This window comes from Leucoraja erinacea, chromosome 4, assembly GCF_028641065.1.
Source record: "Leucoraja erinacea ecotype New England chromosome 4, Leri_hhj_1, whole genome shotgun sequence".
NCBI lineage: Eukaryota > Metazoa > Chordata > Chondrichthyes > Rajiformes > Rajidae > Leucoraja > Leucoraja erinaceus.
This window is the reverse complement of record NC_073380.1, coordinates 40,832,914-40,852,818: the sequence shown is the minus strand read 5'-3', so window position 1 is coordinate 40,852,818 and position 19,905 is coordinate 40,832,914. Positions and strand designations below refer to the sequence as shown.

Genomic DNA, 19,905 nt, shown 5'->3' with positions numbered 1-19,905 from the left:
ATCTTGATCCGAATAAGCATGGCATTTAAATTCAGCTCATGCCTGCTTGGATTTCAGACTTGGGATCACTGATCTGAACCAGATTATTTGTGAATCTGTAGGATCAACAGAATTGGAGATTTTTTTAAATCCATCATTTTTATTCTGCTCAAGGGCATCATGCGTTAATTCAATATAAAATCTTTCAATATAAAATCTTATCACAACAATACAGCGGTGTAGTGGTGAATCTTATCACAACTGCACAGTGGTGTAGTGGTAGAGCTGCTGCCTTACAGTGCCAGACACCCGATTTTGATCCTGAAGATGGGTGCTGTCTGTACGGAGCTTGTACGTTCTCCCCATGATCTGCATGGCTTTTTTCCGGGTTCTCAGGTTTCTTCACACATTCCCAAAACTTACAGGTTTGATGGTTGATTGGCTTTGGTAAAATTGTAAATTGTCCTTAGTGTAAATAATCCATAGGATTGTTAGTGTGCATGGATTGCCAGTTGGCTCAGTGGGAGGAACGGCTTGTTTCTGCGCTGTATCTCTAAACAAAACAAAATAAAACAACGATGATGCATAATGTAGATAAATCTGCAAATGATAAATAATATCTGAGTGTATATATAAATACTTAAAGTCATGGCACACACTGCAAAATAAAGGAAATATGAAAACAAGGGTTAGCATACCTTGTTCCAAAGCCAATGCTGCCCTCTACTGATAGAATTCTGTATCATCTGATTCTGCAGACCTGAGTGATTTCACAAGAGTAAAATCAAATAAACAAAAATGCTGGATATACTCAGCAAATAGGGCTTCATCTGTGGGGAGAGAAAGAGTAAAATGTTTTAGTTCGAAGACGCTTCATTAGAACTTAAAAGGAGACAAAAGGCATCACAGGTACATAAGGTAGTCAAGAAGGCTTTTGACATTTTGGCCTTTGTCAATCAGGTTATTGAGTATAGAAGTTGGGATGTTATGTTACAGTTGAACACAACATAGGTGAGGCTACATTTGGAGCATTGTGTTCTGTTTTGGTCACCCTGTTATAGGAAAGATGTTAAGCTGCAATGAGTGCAGAGATTTATGAGAATGTTGCCTGGACTTGAGGGTCTGAGCTAAAGGGGGAGCTTGGGCAGACTTGGACTTTATTCCTTGGAGTGCATGAGGTTATCTTAGAGGTGTATAAGATCATGAAGGGAATAGATAGGGTAGATGCACAGTCTTTTACCCAGACAATTGGAATCAAGAACAAGAGGGCATCAGTTGAAGGTGAGAGGGGAAAGATTTAATAGGAACTTGAGCAGCAACTTTTTTCACTCAGGTGGTGGGTATATGGAACAAGCTGAGAGAGGTGGTAGTTGAGGCAGGTATTATAATAACATTTAAAACGTTTGGACAGCAGGGCGGCCAACATTGGGTGAGAGTTGGGAGTGAGAAATTGTGAGAGACCAAGCCCGAGGTAGTATAGCGACCGGGGGGTAGGGGAGTGTCCCCCTCCCATTGGTACGGAACATTTGGATTTTTCAGCTTGAAATTGTGCAATATGGTGCATACTGCAGCGAGTCTTTTAACTTACACTTGAATGCAATATATAAGCTTTAAATTGGATTGGAGCGATTTTGAAAGGGGGGAGGCTGTGCGATCACTGATCACTGGCCTTGGGGGTACCCGGTGAGGCAGTGGAGCAACCGAGTGGGGAAAGGGTGTGGAAGAAGGGTGTCCCCCTTCCCAGGGTAGGAACGTTTTGAAATTTAATGTATTAAAATCATGTTTTAGTGCACTGTAAAAGTATGATTTCAATGTTTTTTGTATGAAGTATTTTTAAGAGGTAACTTTTTAAAGGGTAACTTTATCCACACAAAGGGTGATAGGTGTATGGAACAAGCTGCCAGAGGAGGTAGTTGAGGCAGGGACCATCCCAACATTTAAAAAAAATTACTGATACATGGATAGGACAGGTTTGGAGGTATGGACCAAAAGCAGGTAGTGTAGCTGGGGCATGTTGGCGGGTGTTGGCAAGTTGCACCGAAGGGCCTGTTTTCACACTGTATCACTATGACTACATTATACCTCCACCATGCATGAATGCTTTAAAATCAAGTAATTAAGTTTTATTGCCATATACTCAAGCATAGAAACATAGAAAATAGGTGCAGGAATAGGCCATCGGCCCTTCGAGCCAGCACTGCCATTCAATGTGATCATGGCTATTCATCTAAAATCAGTACCTCTTTCCTGTTTTTTCCCCATATCCCTTGATGTCATTAGCCCCAAGAACTAAATGTAACTCTCTCTTGAAAACATCCAGTGAATTGGCCTGCACTGCCTTCTGTGGCAGAGAATTCCACAGATTCACAATTCTCTGTGTGAAGAAAGTTTGTTCTCATCTCAGTCCTAACTGGCCCCCTCTTTATTCTTAAACTGTGACCCATGGTTCTGAGCGCCCCCAACATCGGGAACATTTTTCCTGCAGTTACAGTAAGTGAAAATCTAGCAGGCAAGCAGGATGCTTTCACCAACCACCCCCATTTGAAGTCCACTATCTTCCACTGTATCTACCCAATGCTTGCTACCTACTTCCAGCAGCCACTGGTTCTCCTCCAGGATGCACCGAGCCGCAGCCTGATCCATGCCGGTCACCTGGGCGGATTCGGCACAGAGACTCTCACGGCAGCGGCGCAACGCTTCGACGCCTCCGACAGCCCGGGACTCTTGCACTGAGGCTGCTCCATGGCCGGAGCTGCAGTGAGCAATTCGCCAGCCCGGAAAACACTCTCCAGCCCCGCTCCCCGTCCGCATCTGTCCCCGCCGCTGCTTCCGCTCCCAACACCCGCGGCCCATGCAGTTGATATGAGTTTTGAAATGTTCGTTGATCACAGAATTTCACACAACAGAGCGAGATAAATTTGTGATCAGCTTGCGAATTTGCAATTCAGTCCCTTGCAAGGGGTGACATTGAATCAGGAGATGTGGAGTCAGTATGGATAAAACGAAGGAATTGTAATGGTGATATAAGGTGCTAGTTGAATCGAGAGTTAAAATTGGCATGTCATAAACGTAATGCTCCCATAGATAATGTTGTGGGAGATTTCAAAATGCAGGAAGACTGGAAAAATCAGGTTGGTACAGGACCCCAAGAAAGCGAGTTTGTGGAGTGCCTCCATGATGGATTATAAGAGCAGCTTGTACTGGAGCCTACCAGGGAGAAGGCAATTCTGGATTTAGTGTTGTGCAATGAACCAGATTTGATAAGGGAACTTGAGGTTTAGTAGCCATTAGGAGGTAGTGACCAAATATGATACGTTTTAATCTACAATTTGAGAGGAAGAAGGGTAAATCGGAAGTGTCAGTATTTCAGTTGAACAAAGTTAACTAAGGAGCCATGAGGGAGGAGTTGGCCAAAGTTGACTGTAAAGATACCCTAGCTGGGATGACAGTGGAACAACAATGGCAGGTATTTCTGGGAATAATTCAGAAGGTACAGGATCAGTTCACTCCAAAGAGGAAGACAAATTCCAAGGGGAGTAAGGGGCGACCATGGCTGACAAGGGTAGTCAGGGACAGTATAAAAATAAAAGAGAAGAAGTACAACGTAGCAAAGATGAGCGGGAAGCCAGAGGATTGGGTAATGTTTAAAGAGTAACAGAAGATAACTAAAAAGGCAATACGGGGAGAAAAGATGAGGTACGAAGGTAAGCTAACCAAGAATATAAAGGAGGATAGTAAAACCCTCTTTAGGTATGTGAAGAGGAAAAAATTATTAAGACCAAAGTTGGACCCTTGAAGACTGAAAAGAATGAATTTATTATGGCGAACAAGGAAATGACAGACAAGTTGAACAGGTACTTCAGATCCATCTTCACTAAGGAGGACACAAACAATTTTCCTGATGTACTAGTGGCCAGATGATCTGGGGTGATGGAGGAACTGAAGGAAATCCAAATTAGGCAGGACCCTTGTTGGGTAGTCTGATGGGACTGAAGGCTAATAAATCCCCAGGGCCTGATGGTCTATCCCAGGGTACTTAAGGAAGTGGCTCTAGAAATCGTGGACGCATTGGTGATCATTTTCTAATGTTCTTTTGATTCAGGATCAGTTCCTGTGAATTGGAGGGTAGCTAATGTAATCCCACTTTTTAAGAAAGGCGGGAGAGAGAAAACAGGGAATTATATCCTGACATCGATGGTGGCGAAGATGCTGGAGTCAATTATAAAAGATGATATAGCGGCACATTTGGATAGCAGTAACAGTATCGGTCCGAGTCAGCATGGATTTACAAAGGGGAAATTCTGGAATTTTTTGAGGATGTAACTAGGAAAATGGACAAGGGAGAGCCAGTGGATGTAGTGTACCTGGACTTTCAGAAAACATTTGATAAGGTGCCACATAGGAGATTAGTGGGCAAAATTAGGGCACATGGTATTGGGGGTAGAGTGCAGACATGGATTGAAAATTGGTTGGCAGACAGGAAACAAAGAGTAGGGATTAACGGGTCCCTTTCAGAATGGCAGGCAGTGACTAGTGGGGTACCGTGGAGTCAAGTTGGGAAAGGGGAAGTACAACAGTATCTGGGGGTCCTTGTTCATCAGTCAATTAAAGTAAGCATGCACGTACAGCAGGCAGTGAAGAAAGCGAATGGCATGTTGTCCTTCATAACAAGAGGAGTTGGGTATAGGAGCAAAGAGGCCCTTCTGCAGTTGTATAGGGGCCTAGTGAGACCACACATGGAGTATTGTGTGCAGTTCTGTTCTCCAAATTTGAGGAAGGACATTCTTGCTATTGAGGGAGTGCAGCGTAGGTTCATTAGGTTAATTCCCGGGATGGCGGGACTGTCATATGCTGAGAGAATGAAGCAGCTGGGCTTGTATACTCTGGAATTTAGAAGGATGAGAGGATCTTATTGAAACATATAAGATGATTAAGGATTTGGACACGCTAGAGACAGGAAACATGTTTCCGATGTTGGGGGAGTCCAGAACCAGGGGCCACAGTTTAAGAATAAGGGGGAAGCCATTTAGAACGGAGATAAGGAAACACTTTTTCACACAGAGTTGTGAGTGTGGAATTCTCTGCCTCAGAGGGCGGTGGAGGCCGGTTCTCCGTATACTTTCAAGAGAGAGCAAGATAGGGCTCTTAAAGATAGCGGAGTCAGGGGATATGGGCAGGAACTTGGTACTGCTTGTGGATAATCAGCCATGATCACATTTAATGGCGGTACTAGCTCCAAGGGTCGAATGGCCTACTCCTGCACCAATTGTCTATATAGGCCAGAGACAGAAAGGTGGGACTGCTGGAGGAACTCAGTGGGTCAGGCAGAATCTATGGAGGGAAATGGGCAGAGATCCAACCACTGCAAAACATAATAAGATAGCCACATTAAAATGTAAATTAAACCAGATCCTTTCTGCAAAAATTATTAGGGTATTTCAATGTACTAAGCAAAAAAAATTTGAATTTGGTGACAAACCACGCAAAGTAATTGCACGTCAACTCCGTAAATCCGAGATGGATCACACTATTCAAAAAATTAGATCAGGAAATGGAGAGTTGCTTACACTGCCTAAAAATATTAATGAAAGATTCTTAAAATTCTATCAAACACTATACTCATCAAAAACAGCAGCCGACCCTGCAAAGATGAAAAGTTTTCTTGAGAATTGCAATCTCCCATCCCTTAATGAGGAGGAACGGGGTAAATTAGGTGCAGAGATAACAACAAAAGACATTGCAGAGACTATTAAATTACTGAAAAGTGGAAAAACGCCAGGTCCGGATGGGTTCAGTAATGAATTTTACAAAGAATTCAATGATTGAATTTCCCCATGCTTACGAGCCCTTTATATTCAAGCATTTAAAGAACAGACTTTACCACAAACTCTTGCCGAATCAACTATTACATTGATTCCAAAAAAAGATAAAAACCTTGAGGAGCCTGGATCATTTAGGGCAATAGGCCTTTTAAATACAGACCAGAAGATATTAGCTAAGACTTTGGCACATAGATTAAGCTTGATTATCAGTAAATTAATACATCCAGATCAAACTGGGTTTATTCCTAATCGACAATCGTTTTACAATTTGAGACGTTTGTTTAATATAATATACTCGCATAGAACGACAAACTAAGATCTAATAATTATTTCTCTAGACGCAGAAAAAGCTATCGACCAAGTGGAATGGGCCTATCTTTTCACAGTGTTGGAAAAATTCCTATTAGGAGAAAAGTTAATTTCATGGGTGAAGCTGTTATACACTAATCCGACAGCCAGAATACTGACAAACCAAATGCTTTCACCTAAATTTCACTTATCCAGGGGTAACAGACAAGGGTGCGCCCTTTCATCACACTAGGGGTTCTATAGCTAAGGCAAATAACATACATTACTGTTCTTTAAATGTCAGGCAATGCCTGATACAATTCAAAATATTGCATAGGTTATACTATTCAAAGACTAAATTGAATAAGATCTTCACAACTGTCTGTGATAAATGTCACCTCCAAAAGCTACCTTAACCCATTCCTTCGCATCCTGTAATAAAATACAAAATTTCTGGATGGGAATATTCGATATCATCTCTAAAACACTTAAAATTCAACTGGAGTCCAGATGCAAAACTAATAATTTTAGGAATGTCAGAGGGCTGTTCTAAGTTAACGATATTCCAAAGACGTTTCCTTGACTATGGCTTAATAACTGCAAAAAAACTTACACCCAAATTTTGGAAAAAGATGTGGATCACAGAAATGACTGAGACACTACATTTGGAAAAAATTAGGCTTGTTCTGGCTGATAAATCAGGCCAATTCTCCAAAACATGGTCTCCTTTCACTCAATTTCTTCAACAATGGAATGGTTGAGCACAAATTTAAAACCGATGCTTGGGATGGGTGAGTGGGGTGGGGTGGGGTGGGCGAGGAAAGGATAGTGGGACATCTGCCCGTTTTGTTTTTGTTTCTCCTTTTTTTTTTTCTTCTCGCACTTCTTTGGCAGTTCAGGGGTCTTTTCTTCTCTTTTTTGTATCGTTCTTCTTTTTCTTCATTCTTTCCTTTTTACTTTTATTCCCGATTTCTGTATCAATTTATAAAATGTTAAAAATAAAGCTGTACGAAAATTGTATAATTGTTATGCCAATTGCTTTATTCTTGTACAATTGCTTCTAATAAAATAAACATTAAAAAAAAACTCAGCTCGCATTAAATACGACAACCACCTTTCTCCCTCAGGATCGAAATGATCGAATTGATGAGACATGTTAGTTTAAGTGCACTACAGAACTAAAAAATAAATAAAATCGAAAAATAGGCTCTTATCTGGGTCTCTGGACGCAACCGAAGTATCCCACTTCTGACACCACTTTCGTGTTCGTTTTCTAGGTCTGAACAAAACTTGAGAGTCTTTAATTTACGACAGAAGTCTTTAATGCTTTGCTCAATGCTGGCAGCAAGACTACTCAAAATGGCTGCACCCTCACACACTACAGACAGGATAAACTATATACAAAAACATCTCCCTTTGTCCTGTGCACCACACAGTCCACCAAACATCACAGTAGGCATCCTGGCTCTTGCTACATTAGTAGCTTGGAGAGAGAGACAAAAAAAGCTTGAAAATATGCATAGTCAGAGCAAGAGGACAGGTCCAACAGATTAAGCTGGGCATGTGCTTCGCTCTCAGAGAGAAAAAAAGAAATGTACAAAAAGGGGGACAACAAAACATTACTGATGGATGACTGATAAGAAATGACCTGCTACCTGAAGTTGAGGTAGAAAGTTACCTGGGGGCAAAGAATAATGGAGATGTGCGAGCAATATTTTTATTCAAAGGGTTGTGGGGCCCTGGAACACATTAGAGGAGTGGTGGAGGCAGATACGATAGTGGTGTTTAAGTGGCTTTTAGATAGACACATGGAAGTTCAGGGAATAGAGGTATATAGATCATGTTCACATGCTGTACTGTTCTATGAATTTGTAGAATTCAATACTGAGCCCAAACGACTACACGACCAAGTGGCAATAAGGTGCTGTTTATCAAGCCTGTATTGGGCTTCAGTGTGACAGTATGGGAAGCCAAAGAGTGACATGTCAGAGTGGGAGTAGGGTGGAAATTAAAATGGCACCCAATGCGTAGCTCAGGATCACCACTGCAGAGTGAAACAGATGTTCTGCAAAACATCTGATTTTGTAGGGGCTCCAAAGTAGAGCTGTTATTTATCTGTATTTTGAATCCTTACATGGAGACATTTTAACTCTCATAAGTATTTTACCCAGGGGGTAAATTTAGCCTACACAGGGAGTACAAGATACAAGATACATTTAATTGTCATTTGGACCCCTTGAGGTCCAAACGAAATGCCGTTTCTGCAGCCATACATTACGAACACATAGACCCAAGACACAACATAATTTACATAAACATCCATCACATCGCTGTGATGGAAGGCCAAATAAACTTATCTCTCCACTGCACTCTCCCCCCCCTCCCCCCCCGATGTCAGAGTCAAAGTCAAAGCCCCCGGCTGGCGATGGCGATTGTCCCGCGGCCATTAAAGCCACGCCGGGTGGTGCGAGGTCGCACACCGGGTCTTGCTGTTAGAGCCCCCAGCGTGCGCTCGCAGAGTCCCGCGGCCATTCCAAGCCGCGCGGGGCAGTGATGTTAGGCCCCGCTCCAGGAGCTCTTCAACCCCGCAACTCGGGCGGGGGAAGTCGCCGTTGCGAGAGCCCTGAAAAGCGGTCTCCCTCCAGGGACCCGCGGGCTCCCGGTGCCGCCGTCCGCAGACCCGCAGTAGCAGCCTCCGCATCAGCAGCAGCAGCGGCAGCAGCAGCAGCAGCGCTCCTCCACCGCTCCACCCGATCCGGTCTCGGCCAGCTCCGCGACGGTGAGGTGAGTCAGCACCAGAGTCCCCGGCTTCTTCCTGTTGGAGGCCGCTCCTCGTTGCGGCCCCAACGACATCTGAGACCCGACGAGAAAAGGTCGGGTCTCCAGTGCAGGGAGAAATTCAAAAGTTTCCCCCCCCCCCCCCCCCCCCCCCCTCCCACCCCCCCACACACACACCCCAACATAAAATAACAAAAACTACATAAAAACACAGACAAAAAATAATAAAAACGCGGACAGGCTGCAGAGGCCGCTGCTGACCAGAGTCGCACCGCCCACCGCTGCTAATTTTGTTGATTCTGGATTTGTACATATTTTTTCACATTGACTGACTGTGTTTGGTTCTGGTATACCGGTATCTGTTATAAACATAGAAACATAGAAAATAGGTGCAGGAGTAGGCCATTCGGCCCTTCAAGCCTACACCGCCATTCAATATGATCATGGCTGATCATCCAACTCAGTATCCTGTACCTGCCTTCTCTCCATACCCCCTGATCCCTTTAGCCACAAGGGCCACATCTAACTACCTCTTAAATATAGCCAATGAACTGGCCTCAACCACCTTCTCTGGCAGAGAATTCTCTGTGTGAAAAATGTTTTCCTCATCTCGGTCCTAAAAGATTTCCCCCTTATACTTAAACTGTGACCCCTTGTTCTGGACTTCCCCAACATCGGGAACAATCTTCCTGCATCTAGCCTGTCCAACCCCTTAAGAATTTTGTAAGTTTCTACAAGATGCCCCCTCAATCTTCTAAATTCTAGCGAGTACAAGCCGAGTCTATTCAGTCTTTCTTCATATGAAAGTCCTGACATCCCAGGAATCAGTCTGTTGAACCTTCTCTGTACTCTCTCTATGGCAAGAATGTCTTTCCTCAGATTAGGAGACCAAAACTGTACGCAATACTCCAGGTGTGGTCTCTCCAAGACCCTGTACAACTGCAGTAGAACCTCCCTGCTCCTATACTCAAATCCTTTTGTTATGAATGCTAACATACCATTCGCTTTCTTCACTGCCTGCTGCACCTGCATGCCTACTTACAATCACTGGTGTACCATGACACCCAGGTATCGTTGCATCTCCCCCTTTCCTAATTGGCCACCATTCAGATAATAGTCTACTTTCCTGTTTTTGCCAGCAAAGTGGATCTCACATTTATCCACATTACACTGCATCTGCCATGCATTTGCACACTCACCCAGCCTATCCATGTCACCTTGCAGCCTCCTAGCATCCTCCTCACAGCTAACACTGCCCCCCAGCTTCGTGTCATCCGCAAACTTGGAGATGTTGCATTCAATTCCCTCATCCAAATCATTAATATATATTGGAAATAGCTGGGGTCCCAGCACCGAGCCTTGCAGTACCCCACTGCCTGCCATTTTGAAAAGGACCCGTTTACTCCTACTCTTTGCTTCCTGTCTGCCAGCCAGTTCTCTATCCACATCAATACTGAACCCCCAATACCGTGTGCTTTAAGTTTGTATACTAATCTCTTATGTGGGAGTTCCTCATCAGTTGTTCATAATTAAATGAAATAACATTGTTATGTGGCATTAAAGTTACCAGGGGTAAACTGGACGAAAAAGGATGGGAACCCCTGAATTATGGCCTTAACCTTTTACAATTCAGAATATTCCGGCTGCACTGCCATGGACAGGGCTTCAGGACATTGAACTGGCAATACAGGAATAGATATTTGTTTCCAAGTCAGGGTGATGTGTGAGGCAGTAGAGAAATAGGAAATTATGCTATTAACTTTCTTGTTCACATGGCTGTTATTTTGAGAATATATCAAATATGTGGCACAGCTGCTGCCTTACAGCACTAGATGACTTCCATCCTGATCTTGGGTGCTGTCTGTGTGCAGTTTGCATGTTCTCTCTGTGATCGCATGGCTTTCCTCTTGCATCCAACAGAGGTGCAGGTTTGTGGATTAATTGTCTTCTGTAATATTGCCCCTCATGTGTAAGGAGTGGATGGGAAAGTGGAATAAAATGAAATAGAACAGGTGATCACTGACACAGATTGGACACAGTGGCTGGTGGGCCTGTTTGCATGCTGCATCTCTAAACTAAACATGGTGAATTGCTGTCATTGTTTCATATAGATGGTACATGGTGCAGAATGAGCCATGCAGGTAGGAGTAAATAATTAGGATGGGAAATCAAAAGAGTTGCTTCATTCTGGATGGTATGTTACACTCACAGGCAATTGGAGAGTACTCTACATTATTCTTAATTTGCACTTTGCAGGCAGTGAAAGGACTTTAGAAGTGAGGTGTTTATTGTATTCACTAGTTAGTTTATTCTCATAGCTTTCATATTCATGGACCCATAGGGTTCAGCCATATTTTTGTCAAAGATGACACCCTCCAGATGGTCTTCAGCTTATGTTCACGAGTTCCGATTTGCTGCCCAGCTGAGATGGTAAATATCTTTTAATGTAAGTCAGCTGCCACCATCCGTGATGGTGCAATTTTGTAGCAGTTTTCTTGTAGGTTTTCACAGCAGCTTCACAAGGACAGAGACATTCTCCCTAGTTCTCAACAAAAATTAGGTGTACAATCGGACAAGCATTCTTCATGGCTGAAGAAAAAAAATGGAAATCATTTTATTCATCTCTTCTTATTCTTGAGCAGTTGTCAGAAAGTAGTGGTGTCAAAGAAAGCCTAACGCAACAGGAATATTTAATAATAGCATTTAAAACATTAAATAATGTTAAATAAGAAAGGAGCATGAAGACTAATGTGGAGAAGTAGAATTAGCACAGATAGGCGTCACCGAACACATAAATGTATTGGGCCAAAGAACTCCTTTCAATACTGTACAACTGACTATAATAACGCTCGGGAGCAAATGGTGGCCCTGCTGAAATCCTAGCATTCAGCAACGGAAAGCTCAGTCACAAATACAGTCTAATTTCCATATCTGGGAAGAGGAGGACTCTCCAGGTGACCTCACCAATTCTGTAATAGTGGTCACCTTCAAGAAAATAATCAAAAATAAGTTGTGGTAACGAGAGACATCTCCCTGCAGTCCACCATAAAGAAAGACAGTGCCAGATGTCTCTTCAATTACTTACTGCATGTGGCCAAAGATCTGATCCACAAATCAATAGTATGTATTTTGTCCACCCAGAGACACAATAGGCATGACCTTCCATCTGATTAAAACCTATGCAAAATAAGGTTTCACCATACCCATGATTGCTTCATTATCCACAAGCCTTGTGTACCAAATAGGTGTACTCAGATAGCTTTCCTATTTTAGAAACAAATCCACAGGCCGTATTAGACAATATCAAATTAACCAGTGTTGTGCAGCCTTAAGTTGGGGGCCATGATTCTTTCAATAAATTATTAATTTCAGACACTAGATAAAAGTGATGTAATAGAGAGGTTATCACTCAGAATGTGATATATTGGCTGAGAAGCAAAACTAATATTAGAGATTTGGTATCTGAATGAATGACCATGCTCTGATGAAATGCAGTAAGAATGTTTAAAACAGAGAAGAAAATAGAAACAGCTCTGACCTTTCTCCCCCCATATATGGCACTGCTTACAAAAAGGGTAAAATTGCTGAAATAATTAGGAGCTAATCAGCTGAATATAAGTGGTGGTTAAATTGGAGGGGAATACAGGAAAATAATTGTTTTTAAACTTGGAGCTAGATTCATACGACATAGAAACATTTTAAACAATGAGCATCCATCCATGTAGGGTTCAAATCTAATTTGCTGCAAAATGCCCCAATGAGTGTTCATAATGTTATTGTTGCCATTCTATTGGCGCTTCTTAAGATAGTGATACATTTTAAATCTCATCTGGACATTAAAAAAACAATTATTATAATAAGTTATCACAACCAAAACACAAGAATATCAATTTTATTGCAAAATTTTCCCAAATCAAAGTTTACAGAAGCAACCTATTCATTTAAATTCAGTTTTCATAGAACTGCTATTCAGCTTAGAATTACTAATTGTATGAAATGAAACAAACCATACTTCCAACACCAAAAGCAACACTTAAGCACAAATTTATATTTCTTGATCAAAAAGTTACAGAAAATTACATAACTATGAAAATACATCTATCATCTTAAACTACTGCATAATAGATCAAATGACAGTGCAGAAAAAAAAGAATTTTCAATGTCTGTACAAAAAGTATAATATTTACCTGAAATCACTCCCAAGTATTATCATTACCAAGTTCACAATCCACCATGGATTAATCATCTTGGTATACCATAATAACCTACTGTACATGGTATAAAGAAAATATCCCTCAGTTGTCCTCTCCCTGAGCTGTACACCATCCAAGGAATCAGGAGAGGTGCAAATGAGCAAATATTACAGTAAGCAACTCAGTGGCTAAGGTATTTGCTTTACTTAACATTTTTGCAAATTTGCTACATAATCCCTAATATCCCAGAGTATTGTTTAAGGGTATTTACTATCCCAAAATAATTTCGAAGCAACAAAGGTAACAGCATTTTATTGTTCTAACACTGGAAGAACAGAATTAAAAAAGAATAGTAAGTCACAAAGCAAGTTTTTGTCAAAAAGTTGAAAAGTCTTGGCAAACTTAAATTTTTGAAAGTTCTAAAGTGCATTGCTATATAAGCACATTATACAAGGGTTTGCATCTAAACATACCAGTAATTAATGCCCACCTACAGGACATGCCAGATATTAATTTGGGGCAATAAATATTGTTTAGTAGTTATACAACTACCAACAACTGCTGGTATCGCTAAATCCATGTATCAGAACTAAACTGCTCGAAGAGGCCAGTTTTTTTTTGCAGTACAATAGAAAATTGCTCCTTAGATTGAGAGATTTTGAAGTTAAACAAATACATTGCTTTAGGTCTGTTATCTATGCAATGTTGCATGACTAACAAAGGGAAGTGATAATATAGTAAGTAAACCTGCAAATCTGATCAATCTAGTTACATTGAATTATACCATTTAAAATCTTATTTAATTTAAAAAATAACATATTTCATTTCATCTTAGAAAATATGAAACTCTTGGTCTTTTCAAAATGCTCTTATTATTCTCAGACAAATGTCTAAAATCTGAAGTATTCTGCTTGAATTTCTAATTTTGTATAGAGTATTGTAACATTTCCCTTGCCAGTGAAGAAATTAAGTTGCCTTTAGTCAATGAATTAAACGTAATCATGAAATCAATTTTATCATATATTTAACGTTGAAATCTTCTTTATATTCACACAACTGCGCTTTTTGGAGTGAATATATGAGAAAATGCTACATTTGAGAACTCAGACATATCAGTGGACAAAACATTATTTTTGTTCAGTGCTACTTTTGTCTATAAAACGTCAGGTAAGCTTTCAAAGATTCTGGTAGTGGCAAACTCAGAATTCTCTCCCGAAGCAAATTTAGAGGAGGTTCTTCCTGTTTGAAGCTTTCATTTAACTCTTTTTCTTCCTCCTCTCCATTCTCTTCCATTTTGTCTTCTTCATCACTGTCAAATGGCTGAGGTATCAACTGATTGCCTACAAACACATAGGTATCAATTTTACGTCTGCGGAGCTTCTTTCGTTTCCGCTTAGGTGCAACTTTCTGAGGGCCGTTTTTGGCCTGTGACTCTTGATTTATCAAGTTTCTCAGATTGCGACGAATGTAAATTCTTGCCAAGTCCTGCAGGCATCTTACAGTTACTGGTGCTATTGAAAACAAAACATACTCGTTGAATTTACAAAATGCTATTTGATCGCATTGCAGAAAACAGATCTAGAATATGCATTTACTCTTCAGTTGTGGTGGGATTCGGGAGCAAGAAATATATGTATGTCCCAGCTATATGTATGCAATTAGAATCTATTTTAAAGTTTTTTTTCCATCTTTCCATACATATCTTCAGTATAAAAATGAAAAATGGCCCGTCATACTGAACCATTCTGTGAGTAGTGATATTCACGTGGGTGACATTATAACTCAACAAGATTGAGCAAACATTTATCTCGTGTGGAGAATTTCCCATGAACTCAATCTTGCTCAAAAACCCAAATGATTGGAAACCCAAACGATTCAAGTAAAAAAAGATTGATTATTAAGGTAATAGCACATATTATTAACCCATTACAGACACATTTGAGTGTGGTTGTTTAATCTTGCCCAGGCTCTGATAAAATTAGCAGGTATGAGGTAGTTTTGGTTCCAATGTTTGGGAATTCATTTCAGCGTTTAATATTGATCAATGTGATCTTTACAAACATGCAGATTTCTCTCCATGTCATGTATCTATGCAGCTATTTTCAATTTTAGCATTTTGTCTTGAGTGATTCAGGTTTCTTAGATAAAACTGAGATTTCATGGCTCTGATATCTATATAATTCTTTAAAATGGTTTAAAAATGCATCTCAACAAAGGCAAATAGAACTCAAAGTAACAAAACTTAAAGACAATGAATTATACATTTAAAAGCAAAACACAAAGAGCTGCTGCAACTCAATGGATCATGCAGCATCTGTGGAGGGAATGGACAGAATGTTTTGGGTCAGGCCCTTCTTCAGACTGATCGGAGTGGAGGGGGGAGGAGAAGGAGGCTGGATAAGAGGGGTGGGGCAGGACAAAGCATGGCAAAAAAGAGCAGGGTGACTGAGATGGGTGGGTCAAAAGAGCATGCATCTGGGTTGGGCAGGCATGGAAAAGACAGTCAATAAGAGAATAGTACTTGACATTGGAGACTTCAATGTTCATACTGTTGGGTTGTAAATGATCCAAGCATGATAGGACATGCTAATCTTCCAGTTTGCATGTGGCCTCACTCTGGGAATAGAGGAGGCCAAGGACAGAAAGGCGAGTATGGGAATGGGAGCATCTGGGAAAACCAGCAGACCTTGGCAGAAAAAATGCAAGTAGTATGCAAAACAGTTGCCTAGTTTACACTTGGTCCCTCCAGATATAAAGGAGACCCCATCGAGAACATCGACTGCAGTAGAAGAGCTTTAAAAAGGTGCACAAAAACCTCAGTCTCACCTGAAAGGGCTACTGGGATCAGTGAATGGAAGTGAGAGAGAAGGTGCATTAGTATCTTTGATACTATCTTTAGTATATTTTATTATCTTATCTTTGCAGAGCTGCTCTAGTATCTTTGGGTAAGAGTTGCAAAGTGTGAAGCTGGAAGAATAATTGTAGGTGGAAGCAGAGGAGGAGTGGATATGTGTGTGTGCAGTTCCAGGTGGGGCACATATGAGAGAGGCGAGGAGGGAAAATAGAGAAGGGTGGGAGATGGAGGAGGAGTGGGATTTGGCCTGGTGCTACCTCTCATCCAGTTTTCTCCACCCTACTTCAATCAGTCTGAAGGGCATTGACCCGAAACATTCGCTATCCATGTTCTCTAAAGATGCTTATTTATCTGCCAAGTCACTCAAGCACTTTTTCTCTTTTTTGTTAAACCAGCATCTGCAATTCCTCATGTAATCTGCATTCAAATTAGTCTGCATTCCAATTTCTATAATGCCCTGACTGATGAGGGGCAGTATGCCAAAAGCCTTCTTCACTACCATAATCTATCTTTGACAGCACTTTTAGGGAACTACATAATCTTTCTATTCAATCGTTCTGCTCAGTAACACTCCGCAGGATTCCTATCATTCAGTGTAAAGTTAACTGGTTTAATTTGTCCAAGGTACATGCAAATGTTTTGAAGTAGGCAATGAAAAATATGCAAAGTAGTACTTAATGATTGTCTTTTGATATACAGAGATAATTAGATAAATAAAAACTTCACTGGAAAAACAATAAAATCATAACCAATCATAACTAATAGTCAAGGGTGGTACACGATAAATATTGTTGAATATTATTATTGATCATGGAGAACAAGGATATGGCGGACCAATTGAATAACTACTTTGGTTCCGTCTTCACTAAGGAAGACATAAATGATCTGCCGGAAATAGCAGGGGACCGCGGGTCAAAGGAGTTGGAGGAATTGAGTGAAATCCAGGTTAGCCGGGAAGTGGTGTTGGGTAAATTGAATGGATTAAAGGCCGATTTTTCAGCAGCGCAGTGGTGTTCACGCTCCACGTCAGGTCCTCCTCAATATGGATTCCCAGGAAGCGGAAATCCGCCACCCTCTCTACACAGTCCCCTCTGATAGTCAATGGTACCATGTCCGTTTTGTTCTTCCTGAAGTCTATTATTACTTCCTTTGTCTTTAAGGTGTTGAGGAGCAGGTTATTTTCTTCACACCTGAGGGTGCTCAGGAAGAATAACATCACTCAGAGACTGCTGCTGTCCTTTTATCGGTGCTCCATTGAGAGCATACTAACATACTGTGTATGCGTGTGGTACACCAGCTGCACAGCGGCTCAGAGGAAAGCGCTCCAGAGGGCCATTGACAACGCCCAGAGGATTGTCGGCTGCCCTCTACTTCCATTGGAGGACTTACACAGTTCCCACTGCACCAAAAAATCCCAGAATATCATAAAGGACATTTCCCACCCCGGACACTCCCTGTTTGAACTGTTGCCGTCAGGCAGACGGTACAGATCTACAAGGACAAGGACAAATAGACTAAAAAACAGTTTTTACCCCACTGCTATAAAAGCACTAAATGTAGCCGCCAAGGAACGCAGGGGCGATACAGACTAAGGGACTGTGGTAACTGTGGAATCGACAGAAGGATGGAGGGTTGGGTGTGTATGCGTGCTTTGTCCGTGATATTTATTTAGTTGTTTATCTTTAATATTTTACCTTGTATGTATCATTAGCTTTTAGAAATGTTTGAATGCTGCACTGACTGGCTGACATTTTAAATTTCGTTGTACATGGTTCATGTTACAATGACAATAAAGAAACTATTCTATTCTATTCTATTCTAAATCCCCAGGGCAGATAGGCTGCATCCCAGAGTACTTAAGGAAGTAGCTCCAGACATAGTGGATGCATTAGTAATAATCTTTCAAAACTCTTTAGATTCTGGAGTAGTTCCTGAGGATTGGCGGGTAACAAACATAACCCCACTTTTTAAGAAGGGAGGGAGAGAGAAAACGGGGAATTACAGACCAGTTAGTCTAACATCGGTAGTGGGGAAACTGCTAGAGTCAGTTATTAAAGATGGGATAGCAGCACATTTGGAAAGTGGTGAAATCATTGGACAAAGTCAGCATGGATTTACGAAAGGTAAATCATGTCTGACGAATCTTATAGAATTTTTTGAGGATGTAACTAGTAGCGTGGATAGGGGAGAACCAGTGGATGTGGTGTATCTGGACTTCCAGAAGGCTTTCGACAAGGTCCCACATAAGAGATTAGTATACAAACTTAAAGCACATGGCATTGGGGGTTCAGTATTGATGTGGATAGAGAACTGGCTGACAAACAGGAAGCAAAGAGTAGGAGTAAACGGGTCCTTTTCACAATGGCAGGCAGTGACTAGTGGGGTACCGCAAGGCTCAGTGCTGGGACCCCAGCTATTTACAATATATATTAATGATCTGGATGAGGGAATTGAAGGCAATATCTCCAAGTTTGCGGATGACACTAAGCTGGGGGGCAGTCTTAGCTGTGAGGAGGATGCTAGGAGACTGCAAGGTGACTTGGATAGACTGGGTGAGTGGGCAAATGTTTGGCAGATGCAGTATAATGTGGATAAATGTGAGGTTATCCATTTTGGTGGCAAAAACAGGAAAGCAGACTATTATCTAAATGGTGGCCGACTAGGAAAAGGGGAGATGCAGCGAGACCTGGGTGTCATGGTACACCAGTCATTGAAAGTAGGCATGCAGGTGCAGCAGGCAGTGAAAAAAGCGAATGGTATGTTAGCTTTCATAGCAAAAGGATTTGAGTATAGGAGCAGGGAGGTTCTACTGCAGTTGTACAGGGTCTTGGTGAGACCACATCTGGAGTATTGCGTACAGTTTTGGTCTCCAAATCTGAGGAAGGACATTATTGCCATAGAGGGAGTGCAGAGAAGGTTCACCAGACTGATTCCTGAGATGTCAGGACTGTCTTATGAAGAAAGACTGGATAGACTTGGTTTATACTCTCTAGAATTTAGGAGATTGAGAGGGGATCTTATAGAAACTTACAAAATTCTTAAGGGGTTGGACAGGCTAGATGCAGGAAGATTGCTCCCGATGTTGGGGAAGTCCAGGACAAGGGGTCACAGCTTAAGGATAAGGGGGAAATCCTTTAAAACCGAGATGAGAAGAACTTTTTTCACACAGAGAGTGGTGAATCTCTGGATCTCTCTGCCACAGAGGGTAGTCAAGGCCAGTTCATTGGCTATATTTAAGAGGGAGTTAGATGTGGGCCTTGTGGCTAAGGGGATCAGAGGGTATGGAGAGAAGGCAGGTACGGGATACTGAGTTGGATGATCAGCCATGATCATATTGAATGGCGGTGCAAGCTCGAAGGGCCGAATGGCCTACTCCTGCACCTGATTTCTATGTTTCTATGTTTCTAAATACAACAATTTGGAAGATTTAAACATGAATGAAAACAAATATATTAAGAGGGAAAAAAACAAAAAGAGGAATCTGGTAAAAAATATTGTGTTGCTAAAAAAAATGTTGTACTTTTCCCAATGCAGCTGACATTGCATTGATTAGTACCATCAATTCCAGGAATCAGCAATGGACTGCAAATTTGCTTCAATTGCACTGCATTTACACCTGGTTGATAATCAATGATGAGGAACCAATTATGGAATATTTGCACAAGGTGAGAAAATGCTTAAAAGCACATAGGTTAATGGAGACCATGGACGGCTTGTTAGAAGACAGTAAAAGCTAAGAAGCAAGATTGGGAAAAGTAGACATGCCTCTATTCAATACAAAGAAAGGAATGGTTATGGAATACATTTGGATTTTTAGAAGACACTAGATGAGGTGTCACTAAAGGGTTATGGAATTACACCAAAATATTAGCTGAGGTTCATCATTGCCAAATGAACAGAAAACAGAGCACAATCGAATGGATTGTGGCCTGGCAAGGTGGCGATATGGGAGTATTGCAAGCATTATGCTCGAGTCTCATTTATGCAAAAC

At 41.4% G+C, this 19,905-nt stretch overlaps 1 protein-coding gene across 2 annotated transcripts in view; it reads right to left on the bottom strand.

Moving 5' to 3' along the window:
• Nucleotides 1–12,743: 12,743 nt before the first annotated feature.
• pcmtd1 (protein-L-isoaspartate (D-aspartate) O-methyltransferase domain containing 1) overlaps nt 12,744–19,905 on the bottom strand; it is an 89,860-nt gene continuing 82,698 nt past the window's right edge. For both annotated transcript variants that reach the window (XM_055634088.1, XM_055634089.1), the window contains one exon: nt 12,744–14,571. In XM_055634088.1, coding sequence (XP_055490063.1) covers nt 14,204–14,571 — 368 coding nt within the window. In that variant the 3' untranslated portion in view covers nt 12,744–14,203. The remainder of the gene's footprint in view (nt 14,572–19,905) is intronic.